Here is a 20,087-nt window from a genome sequence, read left to right as displayed (position 1 = left end):
CCGCTATGTAGAAAGTTGTGTGTTTTGGACCGAGTGGGTTCCCCAAAGTTTGACAGGTAGACCTTGATTTACAACCGTTTAGTGGCCCTAATGGCTGTTTTTTCACACTTACGACCCTTACATCACCCTCGTGGTTGTGTGATCAAAATTTAGACAGTGGCAACTGGCATGTGTTTATGACGCTTGCAGTCTCCTGGGATCACGTGATCCCCTTTTGCAACCTTCTGACAAGCAAAGTCAATGGGGAAGCCAGAATCACTTCACCAAGTTACTTACAACTGCAGCAAATTCATTTAACTGTGGCAGGAAAGTATTCTTCCGTCACTATCCATGGACCACAACTCCCAGAAGCATGCTGGCTGGCTGAGGGATTATGGAAGTCCACCCCTCTTAAAGCATGCTGGCAGGGGGATTCTGGGAGTTGAAGTCCACCCTTCTTAAAGCATGCTGGCTGAGGAATTCTGGGAGTGGAAGTCCACCCTTCTTAAAGCATGCTGGCTGGGGGATTCTGGGAAGTGAAGTCCACCCTTCTTAAAGCATGCTGGCTGAGGAATTCTGGGAGTGGACGTCCACCCATCTTAAAGCATGCTGGCAGGGGGATTCTGGGAGTGGAAGTCCACCCTTCTTAAAGCATGCTGGCTGAGGAATTCTGGGAGTTGAAGTCCACCCTTAAAGCATGCTGGCTGAGGAATTCTGGGAGTGGAAGTCCACCCTTCTTAAAGCATGCTGGCTGAGGAATTCTGGGAGTGGAAGTCCACCCTTCTTAAAGCATGCTGGCTGAGGAATTCTGGGAGTGGAAGTCCACCCTTCTTAAAGCATGCTGGCTGGGGGATTCTGGGAAGTGAAGTCCACCCTTCTTAAAGCATGCTGGCTGAGGAATTCTGGGAGTGGAAGTCCACCCTTCTTAAAGCATGCTGGCTGAGGAATTCTGGGAGTGGAAGTCCACCCTTCTTAAAGCATGCTGGCTGGGGGATTCTGGGAAGTGAAGTCCACCCTTCTTAAAGCATGCTGGCTGAGGAATTCTGGGAGTGGACGTCCACCCATCTTAAAGCATGCTGGCAGGGGGATTCTGGGAGTGGAAGTCCACCCTTCTTAAAGCATGCTGGCTGAGGAATTCTGGGAGTTGAAGTCCACCCTTAAAGCATGCTGGCTGAGGAATTCTGGGAGTGGAAGTCCACCCTTCTTAAAGCATGCTGGCTGAGGAATTCTGGGAGTGGAAGTCCACCCTTCTTAAAGCATGCTGGCTGAGGAATTCTGGGAGTGGAAGTCCACCCTTCTTAAAGCATGCTAGCTGGGGGATTCTGGAGTGGAAGTCCACCCTTCTTAAAGCATGCTGGCAGGGGGATTCTGGGAGTGGAAGTCTACCCATCTTAAAAGTTGCCATGTTCGTAAACCTCGAGAGCTACCTGCTTAATATAGCAGAGGTGTGATAGTCAAAGAGACCTGATTTCCACTCGAACATTCATTTTCCACCCTCTTCAGGCCATGAAAAGCTGAATTCGGGAACGCCTATGTTCCCTCCATGCAACACATTAGGGTCTCTTTGTTCCCCTCTGCTCCCAAAACAGCCAAAGAGCTTTACTTTCTGACGCTTGGAGAGTTGAGAACTTCCCCAAGCCTTTTGCAAGCTGGGTTCATTGCAAAGGTGCTTTTTCAAAAGCTGGATTCAACTATAAATTCCAAAAGTAAATCCTCAGGGAAAGGGGGCGGAGAGAGTGCCTTTTATTTTCAGTCTAGTTACAGGTGAACGCAGCCAAGAACCACAAAAATAAAATTCAATTGCTTTTTGAGCAAAGACAGGAGAAGATTTTGCCTACCTCTTGCCCGGCGTTTTCCACTTCATGCCTCCGTCAAAACCTAGTACTATTTTTTTCTCCTCTGGTGCCGCAATTCGGATTTTGATATCTCCCCCCCCCACTCCCCAAATCCCTTCCTAGATGGCAGAAATTGGACACTGCAGCCAATTACTGCTTTCCACTCCTGGTGAGCCATTCTGCAGAAAAAGATTGGTAAGGATGATTTGTTCGGCTCCTCCTGCAAGAAAAAGACTGTTTCGAAGCCCATCAGCCCTCACAAGGTTGCGCAGCACACACATTGTAGCAGTTTGATGGTAAATGCAGAGGTTCACTCATGTAATTTGTCACAAAAATAGGCTTTTTGAGCTTCTCGGCGAGAACTAACAGTCCCGCAATGGAGGCAGAAATCCCATCGAGGCAAGCTTTCATCCATCCCGCCTGCGGTTGGGCAAATCTACCACCTCTTGAGAAAAAGAGAGTCAAGATTGCACAGTGGGGTTTGTAGTCCCCATCCTTAAGTGTGGTTTCCTCTGGGAGTGTTAACTCGCTGAAGACCGGGCGTCTTAAGTCACTTCGCTGTTGCTCACCTTATTGATGATACGTGAGCGCCGGGGGACGCATTCCAGATCAAACCTGCTTTCGTAAATGGTGGGGCAGAGATGCCAGCGGTTGTCACGGTAGATGCCCAAGTAGGTGTAAGCGTCAGGCTTGTAGGATAAGAGGCACTTGACCCCCGTGGCCCGTATCACGGAATCGGCCACCAGCACTTGCTCTTCGTTGGTGAAATCGTCTGTGTACACGCAGATCACGTGTTTGTGGTCCGAGTCAGGGCAGCAGGGGCTGACTTTGGCCACCCCGATTCGCCCTTCAAGGACCGCCCGGGCGATGCCAGCCCAGGCGTGGTCCACTTTGAAGCCAGTGTCCAGGTGCATCAGCCATTTACCGGTCAGGACCTGCCGGTTAAGGGCCAGTTCCTTGATAGACTCAAAAGTCACGTGGCGCCCGCTCAGCTGTAAGCGTTCCCAGTCCTCTTGAAGTCCGACAACATTGCCAGATTCTGGACAGAAGCTGGGGCCGTAGATGGCAATCCAGCCCACCGGCTCGATGTTGCACTCCGGGTTTCCGTAGCGAGAGACGCGGGATGGCTGGTAGGTCTGGAGCCATTCCTCAAATTCAGCTTTGGGGGTCTTGCGGGCGTCAAAGACCACCCAGGAATCCATGTCTGCGGCCATAGCTTCAGCAGCCAAATCCTCACTGGCAAAGTTCCCATCCTTCCCAGTCTCGTCATGCTGGCTAGCCATGGTTTGGCAAGGCACCTGATGGGAGAAAGGTTTAATCAGTTGCCAAGTGTCTAAATTTTGACCACGTGACCAGGGAGATGCCGTAATGGGTGTGAATGTGAAAAACAGTCCGAAGTCACTTTTTTCAGTGCCGTTGTAACTTTGAACAGTCACTAAATGAGCTGTTGAGAGTCGAGGACGACCTGTAAAATTGCCTAAAGTCTCCTAATACTACTGCATTAATTAAAGACTTCCTTCACTATTATTGGAAAACTTTAGGCCCTTTTATGACTTGTGGACTTCAACTCCCAGAATTCTCCACCAAGCAGTTATTTACTCTCTTATAATCCCTTCCTCTGCAATCTCTCCAATTTAGTAGGAAGAAAAAAACAACAAGCTAAGACATGGCTGGCTGAGGAATTCTGGGAGTTGAAGTCCACAAGTCATAAAAGGGCCACCTTTGAAGACCCCCCCTGCTTTAGGCAATTAGTCCTATTGTTGGGAGGCTTCATGTATTTAATACATTAAGTCAGGGGTCTTCAAACTTGGCCCTTTTATGACTTGTGAACTTCAACTCCCAGAATTCCTCAGCCAGCGTGCTTGGCTGAGGAATTCTGGGAGTTGAAGTCCACAAGTCATAAAAGGGCCAAGTTTGAAGACCCTTGCATTACGTTAACGTATTAAATGCTGTAATGGACTAACCACAGGTTATAGTCGTAATAACGCCTCACCAGCCTGGGGAACACATTGATTTAAGTCCTTTAGACAGCGTTTCAAAAGAGGAAAATGTAAATCTTCCCTCATTCCTGCTCCCACAGACAAGCCCCCTTCGCTCTCTTGCAGCTCCTCGGCACGAGAAAAAGCCATATAAAAATAAAACTACAGCACGGGCGGGGATGGCGCCGTCCTACCTTGCAAGGCTGTGGTGAAGCAAAGCCGTCAGGAGACTCCACGGCCTTGAGGCAAAATTACCGAGTGCGCGGGATTACGACGGTCGCCATTCGTGAGTACCCGTTTCTATGACACCCCTTTCCATTTCCAGGCCGGCCCAGGGAGGGAGGGGAACCGAACAACGGGGGTCAACGCCCCCCCACACACACCCGCACCCCAAACCCGGCCTCCAATTTAGTCTTCCACAATCCTGCCTCCCGTTACCGTCACAACGGCCCGGGGCAAACGGAAAAACGAACGCGCAACACACCCGGAAGTGGATGGGGGAACCGAAATAGTGATGGACCGGAAGGCCTAAAGGGACCGAAATGAGGCAGAGTTAACCCGCCTCGCCCTACTTTGCCTCTATTTTTTTTATTCCTTCTATTTGGCCTAAGCATTACTTGGTTGATGCTTCTCGTGATTAATTTGCATATTTAAGAATTATTATCCACTTCGGCCGAGACAAGGAAAGGACGGGAAGAAGGCCCGTCAAGCCAGTCGCTGCCATTTTCGGTCGCCATTTTTCTATGGGCGCGTGGAGAGCGTCGCCGCTCTAGGATTTGACACGCCCAATGGCTCAGCCCACGCATCCATACATCTGTTTCCACATGGAATGGGAGACACTTCCGTTGTGAAACGGAAGTGACGAAAGGGTCAGGTTCACGCTGATGAAACTCTATAGTATACTATAGTAACTTTAAGAAATATGTTAAACTCCCAGAATTCCCTGGTCACACCTCTTAAAGTTGCTATGGTTGGCAAATGCTGGTCTCAGCTCTTGAAAATAAAATATATTGGTTAAATAGAAAGGGAAGATACGAAACAAATGATGAAAACAGCATGGTTTGGGATATGTTCCAGCTATGGAACGATTGCTGAACCATCAGGGTCACAGGTCACTAATATAAAGATCTGTAAGTCACAATATTTCACATTTGGCACGCTGGCTGCAAAATTTGGGGAGCTGAAGTCCACCAATCATAAGGCATGCCGGCTGTGGAATCCTGGGAGTTGAAGTCCTCCTATCTTAAAATTTGCAAGGTTGGATCAAAGCTCACACCAACTCAAAGGACTCCAAACACCCAACCAAGCTTTACTCCAACAACCAAGTTACTCCTCTTGTACAAAACCAACATTTCCCCAAACCTATTCTCCAAAGCACCTGAAGGCAAGAGGGGAATCAATGGATGGAGACTAATCAAGGAGAGACGCAACCCAGAACTAAGGAGGAATTTCCTGACCGTTAGAACAATTAAACAGCAGGACAGCTTCCCTCCAGAAGTTGTGGATGCTCCATCACTGGAGATTTTCAAAAAAAAAAAAAAGAGAGAGAGAGAGAGAGAGACTGGACAGCCATTTGTTTCAAATGGTAGTCTCCTGTTTGAGCAAGGGGTTGGACCAGAAGACCTCCAAGGTCCCTACCAGTTTTGTTATTATGTTAACCGGTGGAACTGCTTGCCTCCAGAAGTTGTAGGTGCTCCCATTAGTTGGAGGCTTTTAAAGAGGAGACTGGACAGCCACTTGTCTGGAATGGGATTGGGTCTCCTGCTCCAGCACTGGGGTTAACGGCAACCAAGTTGGAAGGGACCTTGGAGGGAGAATAGAATAGAGCTGGAAGGGACCTTGGAGGTCATCTAGCCCAACCCCCTGCCCAGGCAGGAAACCCTATACCGCTTCAGACAAACGGCTGTCCAGTCTCTTCTTAAAAAAAACAAAAAAACACGTCCAAATGTCGGAACATCCACAACTTCTTTTTTTTATATATATATATTTTATTAAATTTATTGTTTAAAAACATTGGACACGGTACAAACGGACTGACAAACCTTCTTGTCTACAATATTCATATATATATATATATATACCTAAAATACACTTAAATACACTTAAGATACAAATCAATTAAGTATAATACAATACTTAGAACAGTGAACCAATCTGTAAGACCTAACAGAGACCTTCCTTTTGTTCCCGCCAAAGATAAAATTCATTCCAAATTCTGTAGTAATCTGATTGACCTTTATTTTTTTAAGCAGCAAGCATGTCATTTGCTCAAAATGGGAAAAGGAATGAAATCCCAGTAGAAAATGAGGTGATTAGGAAAAATTTGGGAATGCGCCGAAATGGGTAAATTAACTTTGGAGCATCCACAAACTTCTGTTTGGACCAGTTGACCTCCCGGGGGTCCCCTTCCAGTTCTGTTCGTCGGGCTAGCGGTGCAAGGTTAGGTTTCCAGCGGCTTGCCCCCCTACCTAGGCCCTCTGCACATGCTTAGCGGAGGGCATTCTCTCTTGCCTAACCCACCCCAAGCTTTGCCCTTGCCGGGGTCTCCATTCCTTGCTGCGGATGATGGAGGAGGAGGAGGAGGAGGAAGAGGAGGAGGAAGAAGAGACGGGAGGCGCTAGGACCGCGCTGGGGCGACCCGGCCGGCTCCTCCCAGGCCGCCGCCGCCGCCGCTGCTGGAGCCTGGTCCGGTGCGGGGCTCGCGACAGGCCCGGGCGGAGCGGCCGCTGCAGCCGCCGGCGCGACGGGAGAGATGCCGAGCAAGAAGAAGAAGTACAACGCGCGCTTTCCCCCGGTGAGAGCCCCGACCGGACGCCTCCCGTCCCGGGACGGATTTGCACCCACCCAGCCCAGCTGGGGCGTCCCGGGCGGGATGGGCGCCCCCTCTCCCCAGCCGGGGAGGGGCAGGGGGGAGCATAAAATCGGGGGGGGGAATGGTTTGATTGCAACGCGGGAGAGGCTCTCCTCCTTTGGCAGCGCCCTCCCCCGCTTTGCAGCCCCCCCTTTGCCACTCTTCTCCTTTTGCAGCCCCTTCCTCCTTTTAAAGCCCACCCCCCCCCTGGGCGGCCCCCTCCTCCTCCTTTGGCGACCCCCTCTTCTCCTTTTGGAGCCCCCTTCCCTCCTTTGCAACCCCTTCTTTTGGGACCCCCCACCTTCTCCCGCTTTGCAGCCCCTTCCTCCCGTCCCCCCCGCTTTGCAACCACCTCTTCTCCTTTTGCAGCCCCCCTCCTCCTTTTAAAGCCCCCCACCCCTGGGCGGCCCACTCCTCCTTTGGCGACCCCCTCTTCTCCTTTTGGAGCCCCCTTCCCTCCTTTGCAACCCCTTCTTTGGGGACCCCCACCTTCTCCCGCTTTGCAGCCCCTTCCTCCCTCCTCCCCCCTCCCCGCTTTGCAACCACCTCTTCTCCTTTTGCACCCACCCCTCCTCCTTTTAAAGCTCCCCTTCCCTCGTGGGAACCCCCTCCTCTTTTTGCGATCCCCTCTCCCGCTTTGCAAGCCCCCTCCTCTGTTACAGACCCCTTTTCCGCCTCTGCAAAAAACCCCTCCTCCTTTTGCAAGCCCCTTTTGCAGATGCCTCTCTCCCCTTTGGCATCCCCTTCCCCTCTTTGCAGCCCCTGCCCCTCTTTCTGTTATGCCCCTTTTTTGCAGGGGATCCAGGGTTTCCTTCGCCCCCACCTCCACTTCTGTGCCCCTTCCCCATTGCGCTCCTGGGGGGGGGCTGAAAGCCAGCCCCCTCCTCCTCTTCTGCCCTCCTCATCCCTGTCTTGCAACCATCCCCGGCTGCAACAGCTGTTTCTTGCCTCCGTCTCTGGGTTTTCCAAGTTCCCTCCCTTGCAGAAACAGATGTTGGAGACTTTTGCAGTGAGGGGCAGACACCCCTTGCCCCCTTCCTCCTGGCCAAGCTGAACATTCACTGCCCCCCACAAAGGGTCTTTCCACCTCTGGCAAATCCTTCACTTGGTTTATTGGCTGTATTGTAGGTAAACTATGGTTTATGGCTTCAGGATAGCACATAGCCTTCCAGATGTGCTGTTTGGTAAATGACCCCTGTCATTTCCTAGACAGCAGTAGAATCGATCAGCCTGGCTAGGGATTATGGGCGTTTCAACCTGCAATGGCAGGTAGAGATTATAAGGATTATGGTCCAGCACCATTTAAAGTCTCAAATTATTTTGATGCTTTTCACCTTACTTAGGCTGTCTTCTTCACTGTCCCTGCCTAAATACCATTATAATGTGTATGTGTGTGTGTGTGTGTGTGTGTGTGTATTGGTGTTACCCTTGAATTCTTTCCCGTTCGGTAATACTGATATTTTTTGTAATCCTTCTACCACACAATTGCCATTTCTTGTTTCTTGCTGGTCATGCTACAATTAATCCTCCACTTACAACAATTCATTTAATGACCGTTCAAACTTACAAGGGCACTGAAAAAAGTGACAGGACCGTTTTTCACCCTTATGACCTTTGCAGCATCCCCACGGTCACATGATCAAAATTCAAACGCTTGGCTACCGACTCACATTTATGATGGTCGCAGTGCCCCAGGGTCATGTTCGCAACCTTCTGACGAGCAAAGTCAGTGGGGAAGCTGGATTCATTTAACGACTGTGTTACTAACTGAACAACTGCAGTGATGTCCCTTAACAAGTGTAGCAAGAAAGGTTGTAAAATGGGAGCAAAACTCACCTAACAGCTGTTCCGCTTAGCAAGAGAAATTTTGGGCTCAAATGTGGTCGTAAAGTGAGGACTACCTCTATTACGACTTACTGTGTTTTTAATTTCCAGTAGCTTTAAGGGGGACCTCATTTTCCCTTTTATCGGAAAACCTTATTTCCCCATCCTTAGGTTGTTATAATGGCTGTATATTAAACTATGATTTGTTTTAGCTCTGGTTTACTACAGGAACTTCAGTCGCTTGGGTTCAGCCTGAACTGGGCCATAATGTGGTTCGTTGGTGGCTTAGCTGTTACGCCGAGTTAAACATTTGGTTTGTAAATTGTGGTTTATGGTAGAGTGCATTGTGCCATCCACCGACTTGTGGTTAAGTCAACAAACCTAGGTTAAGCCATGGGCGTTTGGGAGAGAGAGAGCTTGGCTCTCCTTAATACAACCTGTTTTTTTTCCTCTTTGTGTTTCTCCATCTTTCTTTGTTTATGCTCACCTTAAAATAAAGACATTTGCCGTATCTGTAAACAACTTCGTTGCGTTTTAAACTCTCTCCCTGGTTTTGCACCCTGAAAATATTCCAATATTAGCTTCTTTTATACTTCTGTTTTCTGAAGGTGTAAAAGGATTTTTTTCCCCCTTCTAGTTGATGTCGTTGCATCAAAAATGCTTTTTATTTTGGAAAAGGCAACTGGACGGTTTTTTTTCTTCTGGCTGATACAACAGGTTGTCCTCGATACACAGCCACAATTGAGGCCCAAAATTTCTGTGGCTAAGTGAGACATTTGTGAAGTGAATTTTCTCCCATTTCGCAGCCTTTCTGGCCACCGTTGTTAAGTGGATCGCTTGCAGTTTTGCGAAGTGAATTTTCTCCCATTTCGCAGCCTTTCTGGCCACCGTTGTTAAGTGGATCGCTTGCAGTTGTTAAGTTAGTCACACGGTTGTCAGAAGGTCGCAAAAGGGGATCGCGTGACTCCGGGACACTGCAGACCGTCATAAATAGGAGTCAGTTCCAGCCTCCCCAAATTTTTATCACGATGCTGCAAACGGTCCTAATTGTGGGAACTGGTTGTAAGCCACGTCTTTCGGTGCCATCGTAAGTTCGAAAGGTCACTAAATGAATTGCTGTAAGTCGAGGACTATCGGTATTCTCTCCTCGCGTGGCAGCTTTCCTGCTTTGTTCCGTACAGTTGTGGCCAAAATTGTGGAAACCTTTTGGGGGAAAGTGTATTTTTTGAAGTTTGATGGCTAATAACACCACTTTCTTTTTGGAGTAGTACCATCAAGTTATATATCAATGGGAAGGTAATTTAATCCAGAAGGTAATGCGACGAAGCGTGTTCAATTATCTGTATTCTGTGAAAAGCTATAGCCAAATAACCAGAAAAAAGGAAGCACAACTGGCTTAGGTGGATACCTGGTAGCTTTCCTTCCTTTGAATGTAGCCAATGAGCTGGAGCGTTTAGAGAGCCAATCAGGGGTCATCTCGTTTTGCCAATGAGCCAATCAGATCACAGTAGGATTCGGTTATTGATGCCAGGTATTACTGAAGCCCGGAGGAGGGTATTTTGTCAGTGTGTGATGTGATCCAGTGTGTGATGTGATCGCTATCAAAGTGGGTTGGGGTTTTTTTTGTGTGTGTGTGTGTTCTTTCATTTAGCGAGCTTGCAAAACGTAATAAAATTAAAAAGCCATGGTGCAAAGAGTTGACTGGTCGCCCAGAAAGCGATGCAAAATAGTATTATTAAGCGAACAAGGCTGCAGTTACCAAGAAATTAGTAAAAAAATGGGTGGCAACGTAACCAAAGGCGGCATTTCTAAGTTTTTGAAGAGGTATAAGGAGACTCGGTCCCTACAAAACCACACCGGTAAAGGCAGGAAAAGGTGCACCACAGCAAACGACGATAGAAGGATTAAGAGACTGTGCCTGCGTGACGGAAGAAAATCATCTGGGTGTATACAGGGTGAAATGGCGCAATGCAATGTGAAGTTGAGCGCAAGGACCGTTCGGCGCAGACTGCAGGAATTTGGCCTAAAATCTAGAATTCCACGAAAAAAGCCACTTTTATCGCTCCAACCAAGGTTGAAAAGGCCAAACTGGGCTAAAACCCATGTTACTGTAAGTATTTATTAACAGACGTGGTGATCATTTTTTGTATATATCTCATTTTTTTTCCAATGGTGATCGTTTTTATATATCTCAATTTTTCCCCCTATGGTGATCATTTTTGTGTATTTCATGTTTTTCTATGGTGATCATTTTTGTGTATTTCATGTTTTTCTATGCTGATCATTTTTGTGTATTTCATGTTTTTCTATGGTGATCATTTGTGTATATCTCTTTTATGGTGATCCTTTTTTGTATATCTCGGTTTTTTTCTACATGTTTCACTTTTTCTTCTTTATAACGGCTATTCTAATAGCAGATCCTTCATAAAAGTTATGGCATTGCACTCTTGATTAAATGATCTTTCCGTTGATATATAATTTTATGGTACTACTCCCAAAAGAAGTGGTGTTATTAGCCATCAAACATCAAAAATACACTTTTCCCAGGTTTGTTCACTACTATATGAATAACTGTTTTTGTTGAAAGGAAGTATCTCTTGGCAACTGCTGAGCCCTGTAACCTTGTAAATTGAAAATACGTGTTTTATTTCGGGGGGGTTTGGGGACAGGAGGCTAAATAACCGCCAGATTGGACATAAATCACTCTTTGGGGGAGAGTTTGTCATCCTTATTTTGTGTGACTTCTTATTAAATAAATAGAAATATAGGTAGTCCTCAACTTAACATCAGTTCGTTTAATGTATTGCCCTGTTCACCGCCCTGAGTCCTTCGGGAGAAGGGCGGTATACAAATTAAATTAATAAATAAATAAATAATAAATAAATAATGACCGTTTGAAGTTGCAGCGGTACTTGAAAACAGTGACCCTTCGTCACACTTCACGGCCGTTGCAGCATCCCCGTGGTCACGTGATCAAAATTCGGCCACTTGGCAACTGATTCACATTTATGACGGCTGCAGCGCCCTGGAGTCATGTAATCCCCTTTTTATGACCTTCGGACAAGCAAAATCAAGGGGGAAGCCAGAATCAATTAACAACTGCAGCCAGAAAGGTTGCAAAGTGGGGCAAAAGTCAGTTAACAATAGAAAATTTGGGCTCCGTTGTGGTCATTAAGTCGAGGACTTACTGTAATTGGCTTTATTGTTGGCCATTGTACCTGGGTTTCCAACTCAGAGCATATCGAAGATGTTAAAACGGGAATTGCTGATTCAAACATCTGTTTGGCAAGGGTGAAAATGCACTCTTTTAAAAAAAAAGTTTATTATGAGATTAAATATAAATAGAAACCATAGTCAGGGAAGAGAAAGGAGAAGAGAGATAAGAAGAAAGGAGAAAAGTAACTTTCCATTTTTTTTCAGGGCCGTGGCATAGCCTTGAACTTCTGCTTTTTATATTTCTAGCTATCTTAAACCATTTCTAGAACAACCGAGTAATTCTGGTCGTCATAACCTCAAAGCAGAGTTTCATATATTCTGAGAATCTGTTCGTCTTTCCCTCTTCGTGCACACACGCGGTCCTCGACTTACGACCGCAATAGACACCCCCCCTCCCCAACTTTTCTGTGGCTAAGGGAGACCGTTGTTAGCTGAGTTTTGCCCCATTTCCCGACTTTCCTTGCCACAGTTGTTAAGGGAATCTGGCTTCCCCATTGACTTTGCTTGTCAGAAGGTCGCAAAAGGGGATCCCGGGACACTGCGACCGTCGTAAGTATGAGTCAGTTGCCAAGCGTCTGAATTTCAATCACGTGACCCTGGGAAGGCTTGTAAGTGTGAAAAATGGTCCTAAGTCACATTTTTCAGGGCCGTTGGAACTTTGAACGGTCACTAAACAAATTGGGGCTACCTGTAACTTAACATATTTCGAAGCTCGTTTATTTTTAATAAAACATTTCTCATCTCCCCATTCCTCCTCCCCCCCCTCCCCCATTTTAAAGGCTCGGATCAAGAAGATCATGCAGACGGATGAAGAAATTGGCAAAGTGGCCGCTGCGGTCCCAGTGATCATTTGTATCCTCTTTGTCCTGCCTGCGGTGTGTGTGGGGTGTGTGTGTGTGTGTGTGTGTGTGGCGGGGTAGTAGAAGGCCTTCTGTGTTCTGGAACTGCGGACATTCTAGGACTGTAGGATCCTTGGTGCTCTCTGAGTTTGGTGGTTTTTCCTGCAGACGTTTCCTGACCCAACTAGGTAACATCATCAGAGTGTCATGGTTCCGATAAATGAGACAATTCAAACGAACTGCAGGCATATTATTTATCTAAAAAGTCTTAGCAATGAAACGAAACATCGGCACTCGAGGGATTCCAGAATCTGAAATCTCCTCCTCCCAAACCCATCATAACACACACACCATCCCCGCCCTTATCTACATGTCATAAATCACATTATCCAATTAGTTTTACATATGAGGTTTCACTTCCCATTCTGTACGCGGGCTTTTCCAATCTTCTCACAACATCCGGGTAGAGATTTCCTCCCCCCCCCGCCCACAAATGAAGCAATTAAAGTAACAGGCTGTCTCTTATATCATCAGTGCAAAAACATGTCAATGTTTGCAGCATTGACACAGAGCTTGTAGACCGCAAACCAATACTGATGATGTTACCTAGTTGGTAAAAGTGGTATGGAAACTGTCCGCCTTGACTGGAGGAGGGAACGGGGTCAGTCTTGCTGTCCCCCTTAACTCTGAGCCGCAGCCCGGGCGCTAGAGCTGTTCCTGGAGTCCCTGTTGAAGACGGCCTGTCACGTCACCCAGTCCAGGAACGCCAAAACGATGACAACGTCTCACCTGTGAGTATCGGCTGTAGATCCCCCTCTCCTTTTTTCAGGACAACTGCCATCGTTGTAGGCCTTGCTGAGCACCAAGGGCTGAAACATCAGGGGCCTCCTTCCTTTGTAACCCTGAGGACTAGAATCTTGTCTGAGGCTTTAAGGGGAAAGGCACCGTTTGGTTGTAGAACAAGGCAACGTGTGCTATTTTTCTCGGCGTCCGTCTCCGGAATTAAGTATAGGCTAACCACAGGCCCTCTCCAAACTCTGTTGGCTGGGGATGATGGAAAGCCGGATTCATTTAATGGCCGCGTGACTAATTTAGCAACTGCAGTGATCCACTTAACAGCTGGGGCAAAATTCACTGTAACAACTGCCTTGCTTGCTTAGCAATAGAAACTTTGGGCTCCAATTGTGGCCGTAAGTTGAGGACTGCCTGTGATTAGAAATAAGAAATAAATAATTTGGAATCCACTGATCTGGATGGCTTCCCGAGGGCACCACAAACCCCTTGCCCTCCTCCAAAACCGGGAGCAGATCTCTGCAGATTTTAAAAAGCGAAATGCTCCTTTCTCTAACCCTTGCCAGCTTGGGCGGGCCAAATCTGGGTAACCCGACCGTGTGAATTTTGCAGGAAACAATGCATAGAACAGGAGCAGCAATTCGACTTCCTGAAGGATCTTGTGGCTTCCGTGCCCGACATGCAAGGCGACACCGAGGACAACCACATGGAAGGAGAGAAGGTGTCCCGTAGGTAGGTCACGAAAATCGACCCGTGGCAAGCAGCGAAGGAAAGACGGGTGGATCCGGAACCTTCCGGAACCGCTTCGAGCGAGACGGGAAATGCAAGTCGTTCTCCACTTAATGACAGTTCGTTTAGTGTCTGTGGAGATTCTACGTCGTCCAGGTCAGGGCTGTGCCAAAAGTGCTTTTTCACGAGGCAACTTGGACTGTCTTGTTTTGCTTTGAAGACGTTTCGCTTCTCCTCCAAGAAGCTTCCTCAGCTCTGGCTGAAGCTTCCCCACCATCCCAGTCAGAGCTGAAGAAGCTTCTCGGAGGAGAAGCGAAACGTCTTCAAAGAGGAAAAAAAAGAAAGTCCAGCTGCCTCATGACAAGAATTTGTTTAGTGACCATCCAAATTTACAACTGGGGGGTGGGGAAACCACAACTGTTAAACTTAACAGCCGTTGCGGCATCCCCGTGGGTCACGTGATCAAAATTCCGGCAGTTGGCGACTGACTCATATCTATGACGGTTGCAATGTCCCGGGGTCATGTGATCCCCTTCTGCGACCTCCCAGCAAGCAAAGTCAATGGGGGAAGCAGTTTCACTTCACAACCATGTTACTAACTTAGCAATCACTTAACCTGGGTCTTCAAACGTGGCCCTTTGATGACTTCTGGACTTCAACTCCCAGAATTCCTGCCTGGCTGAGGAATTCTGGGAGTTGAAGTCCACAAGTCATCAAAGGGCCAAGTTTGAAGACCCCTGACTTAACAGCCGTGGCAAGGGAAATGGTAAAATAGGGCACAACTCACTTAACCAATATCTCAGTTAACAACAGAAATTTTGGGCTCCATTGTGGTCGTAAGTCGAGGACTACCTGTTTTGGTCCACCTTTTTATAAAACCTTATTTCCGCCCCCCCCCCTCTTTTGCGGCAGAGGCCGGAAACCTGGCAGTGGACGAAGGAACGGCGGCACAGCGGGAAAAGCAAAGGATGCCAAACAATCTGGCACAGACTCAGAACAGGACGTAAGTTGGCAGCAAAGCGTGACCTTTTTTTCCAGGAGTGGAAGAGCGTTGTGTAATACAGTTGAAGACTTTATTTATTTATTTATTTTATAACAAGATTTTATTAATTTTTTATAATCACAAATCCTTAATATTTTACCAGCAATATGTTGCCTGGGTTCCAATATTTAGCTTACTAATACCTCTTAATAGGGACGCGGTGGCTCAGTGGGTTTGGACGCTGAGCTTGTCGATCAAATGGTCGGCAGTTTGGTGGGTCGAATCCCGAGTGCCGCGTAGCAGAGTGAGCGCCTGTTACTCGTCCCAGCTTCTGCCAACCTAGCAGTTCGAAAGCACGTAAAAATGCAAGTAGAAAAATAGGGACCACTCCGGTGGGAAGGTAACAGCGTTCCGTGCGCCTTTGGCGTCTATTCATGCCGGCCACATGACCACAGAGACGTCCTCGGACAAGCGCTGGCTCTTCGGCTTGGAAACGGAGATGAGCACCGGCCCCTAGAGTTGGAAACGACTAGCACGCACGTGCGGGGGAACCTTTACCTAATACCTCTTAACCTCCTTTCTCCTTTCTCTCGCCATTGATAAAATGTATCCCGTGTTCTAAAGTAGGGGGGTCTTCAAACTTGGCCCTTTGATGACTTGTGGACTTCGACTCCCAGAATTCTTCAGCCAGCATGCCTGGCTGAGGAATTCTGGGAGCCGAAGTCGACAAGTCTTAAAGTAGCAAAGGTTGCAGACCCTTATTCTAAAGTACTCTGAATCTTCTTTCTCCTTCATTTTCAATGTAAGTCTGTGCATTTCTGCACAGTCCAAAATGTTCCTAATTATCTCTTCCTCCGCTGGTAATTCTTCATCTTTCCACTGTTGAGCAAATACAATTCTGACTGCCATTAATACCTGTAACTTTAAATATACGCATTCTTTCTCATAATTTCCTACAATTATACCTAACAGAAATAATTCTGGCTTAAAATCTACGTGTTTATTATTTTCTCTAACCATATATGTGTTGTTGACCAAAATCTTTTATCCTTAGGACATGTCCACAATTGAAGACTTATTCTGGGGTCATACCAGTGGTGCAAGGAGCATAATTTTCCCATAATGCTCTGGGTCCCTTTGCTTGGGTCCGAGGGAGGAATGCAAGAAGTAGCAGCTAACGACCATCAACTTGTTAATTTTCGTGTTGTTCTTTTTTTGTCTTTTTTTCATTTCTCGCAATGTTTTGGTGATGCTACTGGACGAAACATCCCTCAGCTGGGGATCTGGATCATGTCCCAGAATTCTCAGCAGCAGCCAGACAGCCTGGGAATCCTGGGAATTTAAGCCTACCATTTTGCAAAGCCTGCTTGAAGGGACTTAATTCCCTAACCGGCCTCAGTTCAAATCCTTGTCTGAAATGGTACAGGTGGTCCTCAGCTTTAAGACTTGCAGTGGGGCCCAAAATTCATCTTGCTAAGTGAGAAATTTGTTAAGTGATATTTATTTTTTGCCCCATTTGATGATCTTTCTTGCCCTAGTTAAGTGAATCTGGCTTCCCCATTGACTCTGCTTCTTAGAAGGCCACAAAAAGGCGATCACGTAATCCCGGGACACTGCGACCGTCATAAATATGAGTCGGCTGCCATAGCCTGTGAATTTGGATCATGTGAGCCCGGAGAAATGCCCGCAACGGTCGTAAGGGTGTAAAATGGTCATAAGTCACTTTTTTTCCGGTGACTTGTGCGACTTATGAATGGTCACTGAATGAACTGTCGTAAGTTGAGGACTACCTGTAGAGGCAGGGGGGGTTGGACTAGAAGACGTCGAAGGTCCCAATCCAACTGTGCTATTCTGTTTTGTTCTTTTTTTTAACAGGATGATTCAGAAGATAGCGAAAGCAACGGAGAAGAGGAACCTATGCAGACGACCCACCCTACACAACCGGCTACACATCTCTCTTTGTAATTAACATTTTCCTTATTTTTCTCCCTGGCTTTGGCAGGACCGGTAGGTCTTTGCGGCGAGAAGAAACAAACAGGTGGTCCTCGACTTACGACCACAATTGAGCCCAACGTTTCTGTTGCTGAGCAAGACAGTTGCACCCCGTTGACTTCCACCCCGTTGTATGGCCATTTTGCCATGGATGTTAAGTGAATCGCTGCAGATGTTAAGTTAGTCACAGGAAGGGGAGACGTTTTCAGACTTGCAAGGTTCTGTCATTCTAGCCCTATAATTAAATTCGTTCTAGCTATATAGGCAGTCCTCCATTTATGACGGGTTGGTTAACAAGAATGATCTGGTAATCAGCCCAAAGTCACCCAGCCACTTTCCTACCTAAGGCGGGACTAGAACTCCCCGTCTCCTGGTGATAGTCCCAAAGTCACCCAGCCAGCTTTCATGCCTTAGGCAGGACTAGAACTCACCATCTCCTGGTAATTGGCCCGAAGTCACTCATTCGGATTTCCTGCCTAAGGCAGGACTAGAACTCACAGTCTCTTGCTGATTGGTCCAATGTCCCCTAGCTGGCTTTCCTGGCTAATTCAGGATTAGAACTCACCATCTCCTGGTGATTGGCCCAAAGTCATTCAGCCAGCTTTCATCCCTCAGGCGGGACTAGAATTCAGTCTCCTGGTGATTGGCCCAAAGTCACCCAGTTGGCTTTCATGGCTAAAGTACGACTAGAACTCACCGTCTCCTGGTGATTGGCCCCAAAGTCACCCAGCTGGCTTTCATGGCTAAAGTAGGACTAGAACTCACCGTCTCCTGGTGATTGGCCCAAAGTCACCCAGCTGGCTTTCATGGCTAAAGTAGGACTAGAACTCACCGTCTCCTGGTGATTGGCCCAAAGTCACCCAGCTGGCTTTCATGGCTAAAGTAGGACTAGAACTCACCGTCTCCTGGTGATTGGCCCAAAGTCACCCAGCTGGCTTTCATGGCTAAAGTAGGACTAGAATTCACAGTCTCCCACTTTCTAATTTAGGGCCTTCTCCACTAGACCAAATGGCTCTTTTAATTTAATCCCCCAGGGACTAGTATCTTGATTTTTTTCAGCGGCTGGCACCTAAAACGTGGCTGATTCTTCTCTCTCTTTTTCTCTCCTTCCCGCAGAGCCCCTGCACCGTATCTACATTTTACAGCCCCTCCCGTATCCACTGTCTCCTTGCCTGTACCGGCTCCAACAGGAACAGTCCCAATTGCACTTCCGCCCGCATCCCTGGCGCCGGTCCAGGCAGGCGAAGAGGAAGACTATGACTCTTAACACCCAGTTCCGTTTTCACTGCTGCCATTCGGGGTGGGGTGGGGGGGCGGGAGGGGATCGTAGCGGGTTTGAAAGGGGCTGTTCTTAAATTTATTAAAAAAGAGAAAAGTCTTCCAGAGGTGATTGTGGGTTTTTTGTTTTTGTTTCCCCCCCCCCTTTTCGCACACCTGGGAATGGCAGGAAGAATTACGGGTGGTCCTCGGCTTACGGCCACAATCGAGCCCTGAATTTCTGTCGCTGAGCGAGACATTTAATAATAATAATAATAAGTTGGAAGGGACCTTGGAGGTCATCTAGTCCAACCCCCTGCTCAGGCAGGAAACCCTATACCATTTCAGGCAAATGGCTCCATTTTGCGACCTTTCTGGCCACCCTTGTTAAGTGAATCGCTGCGCTTGCTAAGTTCGTTACACGGTTGTTCAGCGAGTCTGGGTTCTTCCCCCGTTGACTTTGCCTGTCCGAAGGTTGCGAAAGGGGACCCCGGCAGACTGCGACCGTCATAAGTATGAGTCAGGTTCCAAGGGTCTGAATTTTGATCACGTCACCCTGGAAATGCTGCAACGGTTGTAAAGTGTGGAAAGTGGTCGTAAGCCCCTTTTTTCAGTGCCGCTGTATTTGATCTAGTTACTAAACGAACTGTTGTAAGTCGAGGACTATATTACAGCGGTTCTAATGGGCCTACTCTCTTTTTAATCAAGCAATTTGAGCCGACGTAAAATTGGAGGTTTTTTTTCCCCAGCGTGTTAGGGAGTAACAACTCCATTAGTACAACATGTTCAACCTGCTTTGTGGTTCAGCCCCTTTGCCAAGTTCACAAACACACTGAGTCATCAACTACTAGCCCAACCGGCTGGCGTTGCAACCGATGCTTAACCACACAGGCAGAAAGAAATCGGCCGGATTAAAACTACAGCCAACTACAAATGCAGCTTTCATTGACACACACACACCCCTTTTTTTTTTTTTTTTGCAAGCCAGGCTTTTTCCCGCCCTCCGGAAAAACCGGTCAGAAAAAGTTAACCTATTTTAAAAAAAACAAACTTGCTGATTGTCTCCGTTTTCCCAGCTTGGCTTTATTTTGTACAGGTAGTCCTCGACGTATGGCCGCAGTTGAGCCTAACCCAAAATGTCCGTTGCTAAGTGAAGAAAAAGTGCATTTTGCCCCGTTTTTACGACATTCTTTGCCAACCGAAATGCTGCCGTGGTTAAATTAGTCGCACGCAGTGAAGTGAATTTTGCTTGTCAGAAGGTCGCAAAAGGGGGAATCATATGATGCTGCCCCCGTCGTAAATGCTTGGTTCGTTGTTTAGCATTTAATGGCAACTCCAGTTTAACTTTATTAAATCTGTTTAATAAAATAAATGAAAATGAACTCCCAGCATCCCCAGCCAGCATGCTTTAAGATGGGGGGACTTCAATTCCCAGAATCCCCCAGCCAGCATGCTTTAAGATGGGGGGACTTCAATTCCCAGAATCCCCCAGCCAGCATGCTTTAAGTTGGGGGGACTTCAATTTCCAGAATCCCCCAGCCAGCATGCTTTAAGAAGGGTGGACGTCAACCCCCAGGATTCCCCATCCAACATACTTTAAGATGCCAACTCCCCTTTAGTTTTATTAAATTTGTTCAATACAACAAATAAACTCCCACAATTCCCCATCTAGCCCGTTTTAAGAGCTCTCGACTTCAACTCCCAGAATTCCCTAGCCAGCATGGTTTCAGAGGCCAACTCCCGTTTAATGTTATTACATTTGTTAAAGTAAAAAATAAAACTCCCAGAGTACCCCCATGGCTTTCAACTCCC

General features: G+C 47.3%; 2 protein-coding genes across 6 annotated transcripts; one reads left to right on the top strand and one right to left on the bottom strand.

Moving 5' to 3' along the window:
* Positions 1-1,707: 1,707 nt before the first annotated feature.
* Positions 1,708-4,241, bottom strand: LOC308675573 (UPF0696 protein C11orf68 homolog). Its single transcript, XM_081341014.1, has 2 exons — positions 3,988-4,241; positions 1,708-3,112 (listed from the first exon to the last, which is right to left on the bottom strand). The coding sequence occupies exon 2, from the start codon at positions 3,095-3,097 to the stop codon at positions 2,360-2,362; it is 738 nt and encodes a 245-aa protein (XP_081197140.1). The 5' UTR covers positions 3,098-3,112; positions 3,988-4,241; the 3' UTR covers positions 1,708-2,359.
* A 2,195-nt stretch (positions 4,242-6,436) lies between these two features.
* On the top strand, positions 6,437-18,351 carry DRAP1 (DR1 associated protein 1). 5 transcript variants are annotated; one of them, XM_081341010.1, is made up of 8 exons: positions 6,454-6,587; positions 10,423-10,578; positions 12,464-12,536; positions 13,221-13,314; positions 13,928-14,047; positions 14,957-15,047; positions 16,902-16,987; positions 18,135-18,351. In XM_081341010.1, exons 1-8 carry the CDS (start codon positions 6,546-6,548, stop codon positions 18,283-18,285), a joined length of 813 nt encoding a protein of 270 aa, XP_081197136.1. In that variant the 5' UTR covers positions 6,454-6,545; the 3' UTR covers positions 18,286-18,351. The 5 variants fall into 5 exon arrangements, 3 of the variants coding, with proteins under 3 accessions (XP_081197137.1, XP_081197136.1, XP_081197135.1); XM_081341011.1 differs by lacking the exon at positions 10,423-10,578 and having other exon boundaries at positions 6,437-6,587; XR_014028159.1 differs by lacking the exons at positions 6,454-6,587; positions 16,902-16,987 and adding an exon at positions 17,029-17,197 and having other exon boundaries at positions 9,329-10,578; positions 18,135-18,273.
* Positions 18,352-20,087: the final 1,736 nt, after the last annotated feature.

This window comes from Vipera berus (assembly GCF_964194415.1).
Source record: "Vipera berus genome assembly, chromosome: 16".
Lineage (NCBI taxonomy): Eukaryota > Metazoa > Chordata > Lepidosauria > Squamata > Viperidae > Vipera > Vipera berus.
The sequence above is the reverse complement of the archived record's forward strand: the minus strand, read 5'-3'. Positions and strand labels throughout refer to the sequence as shown.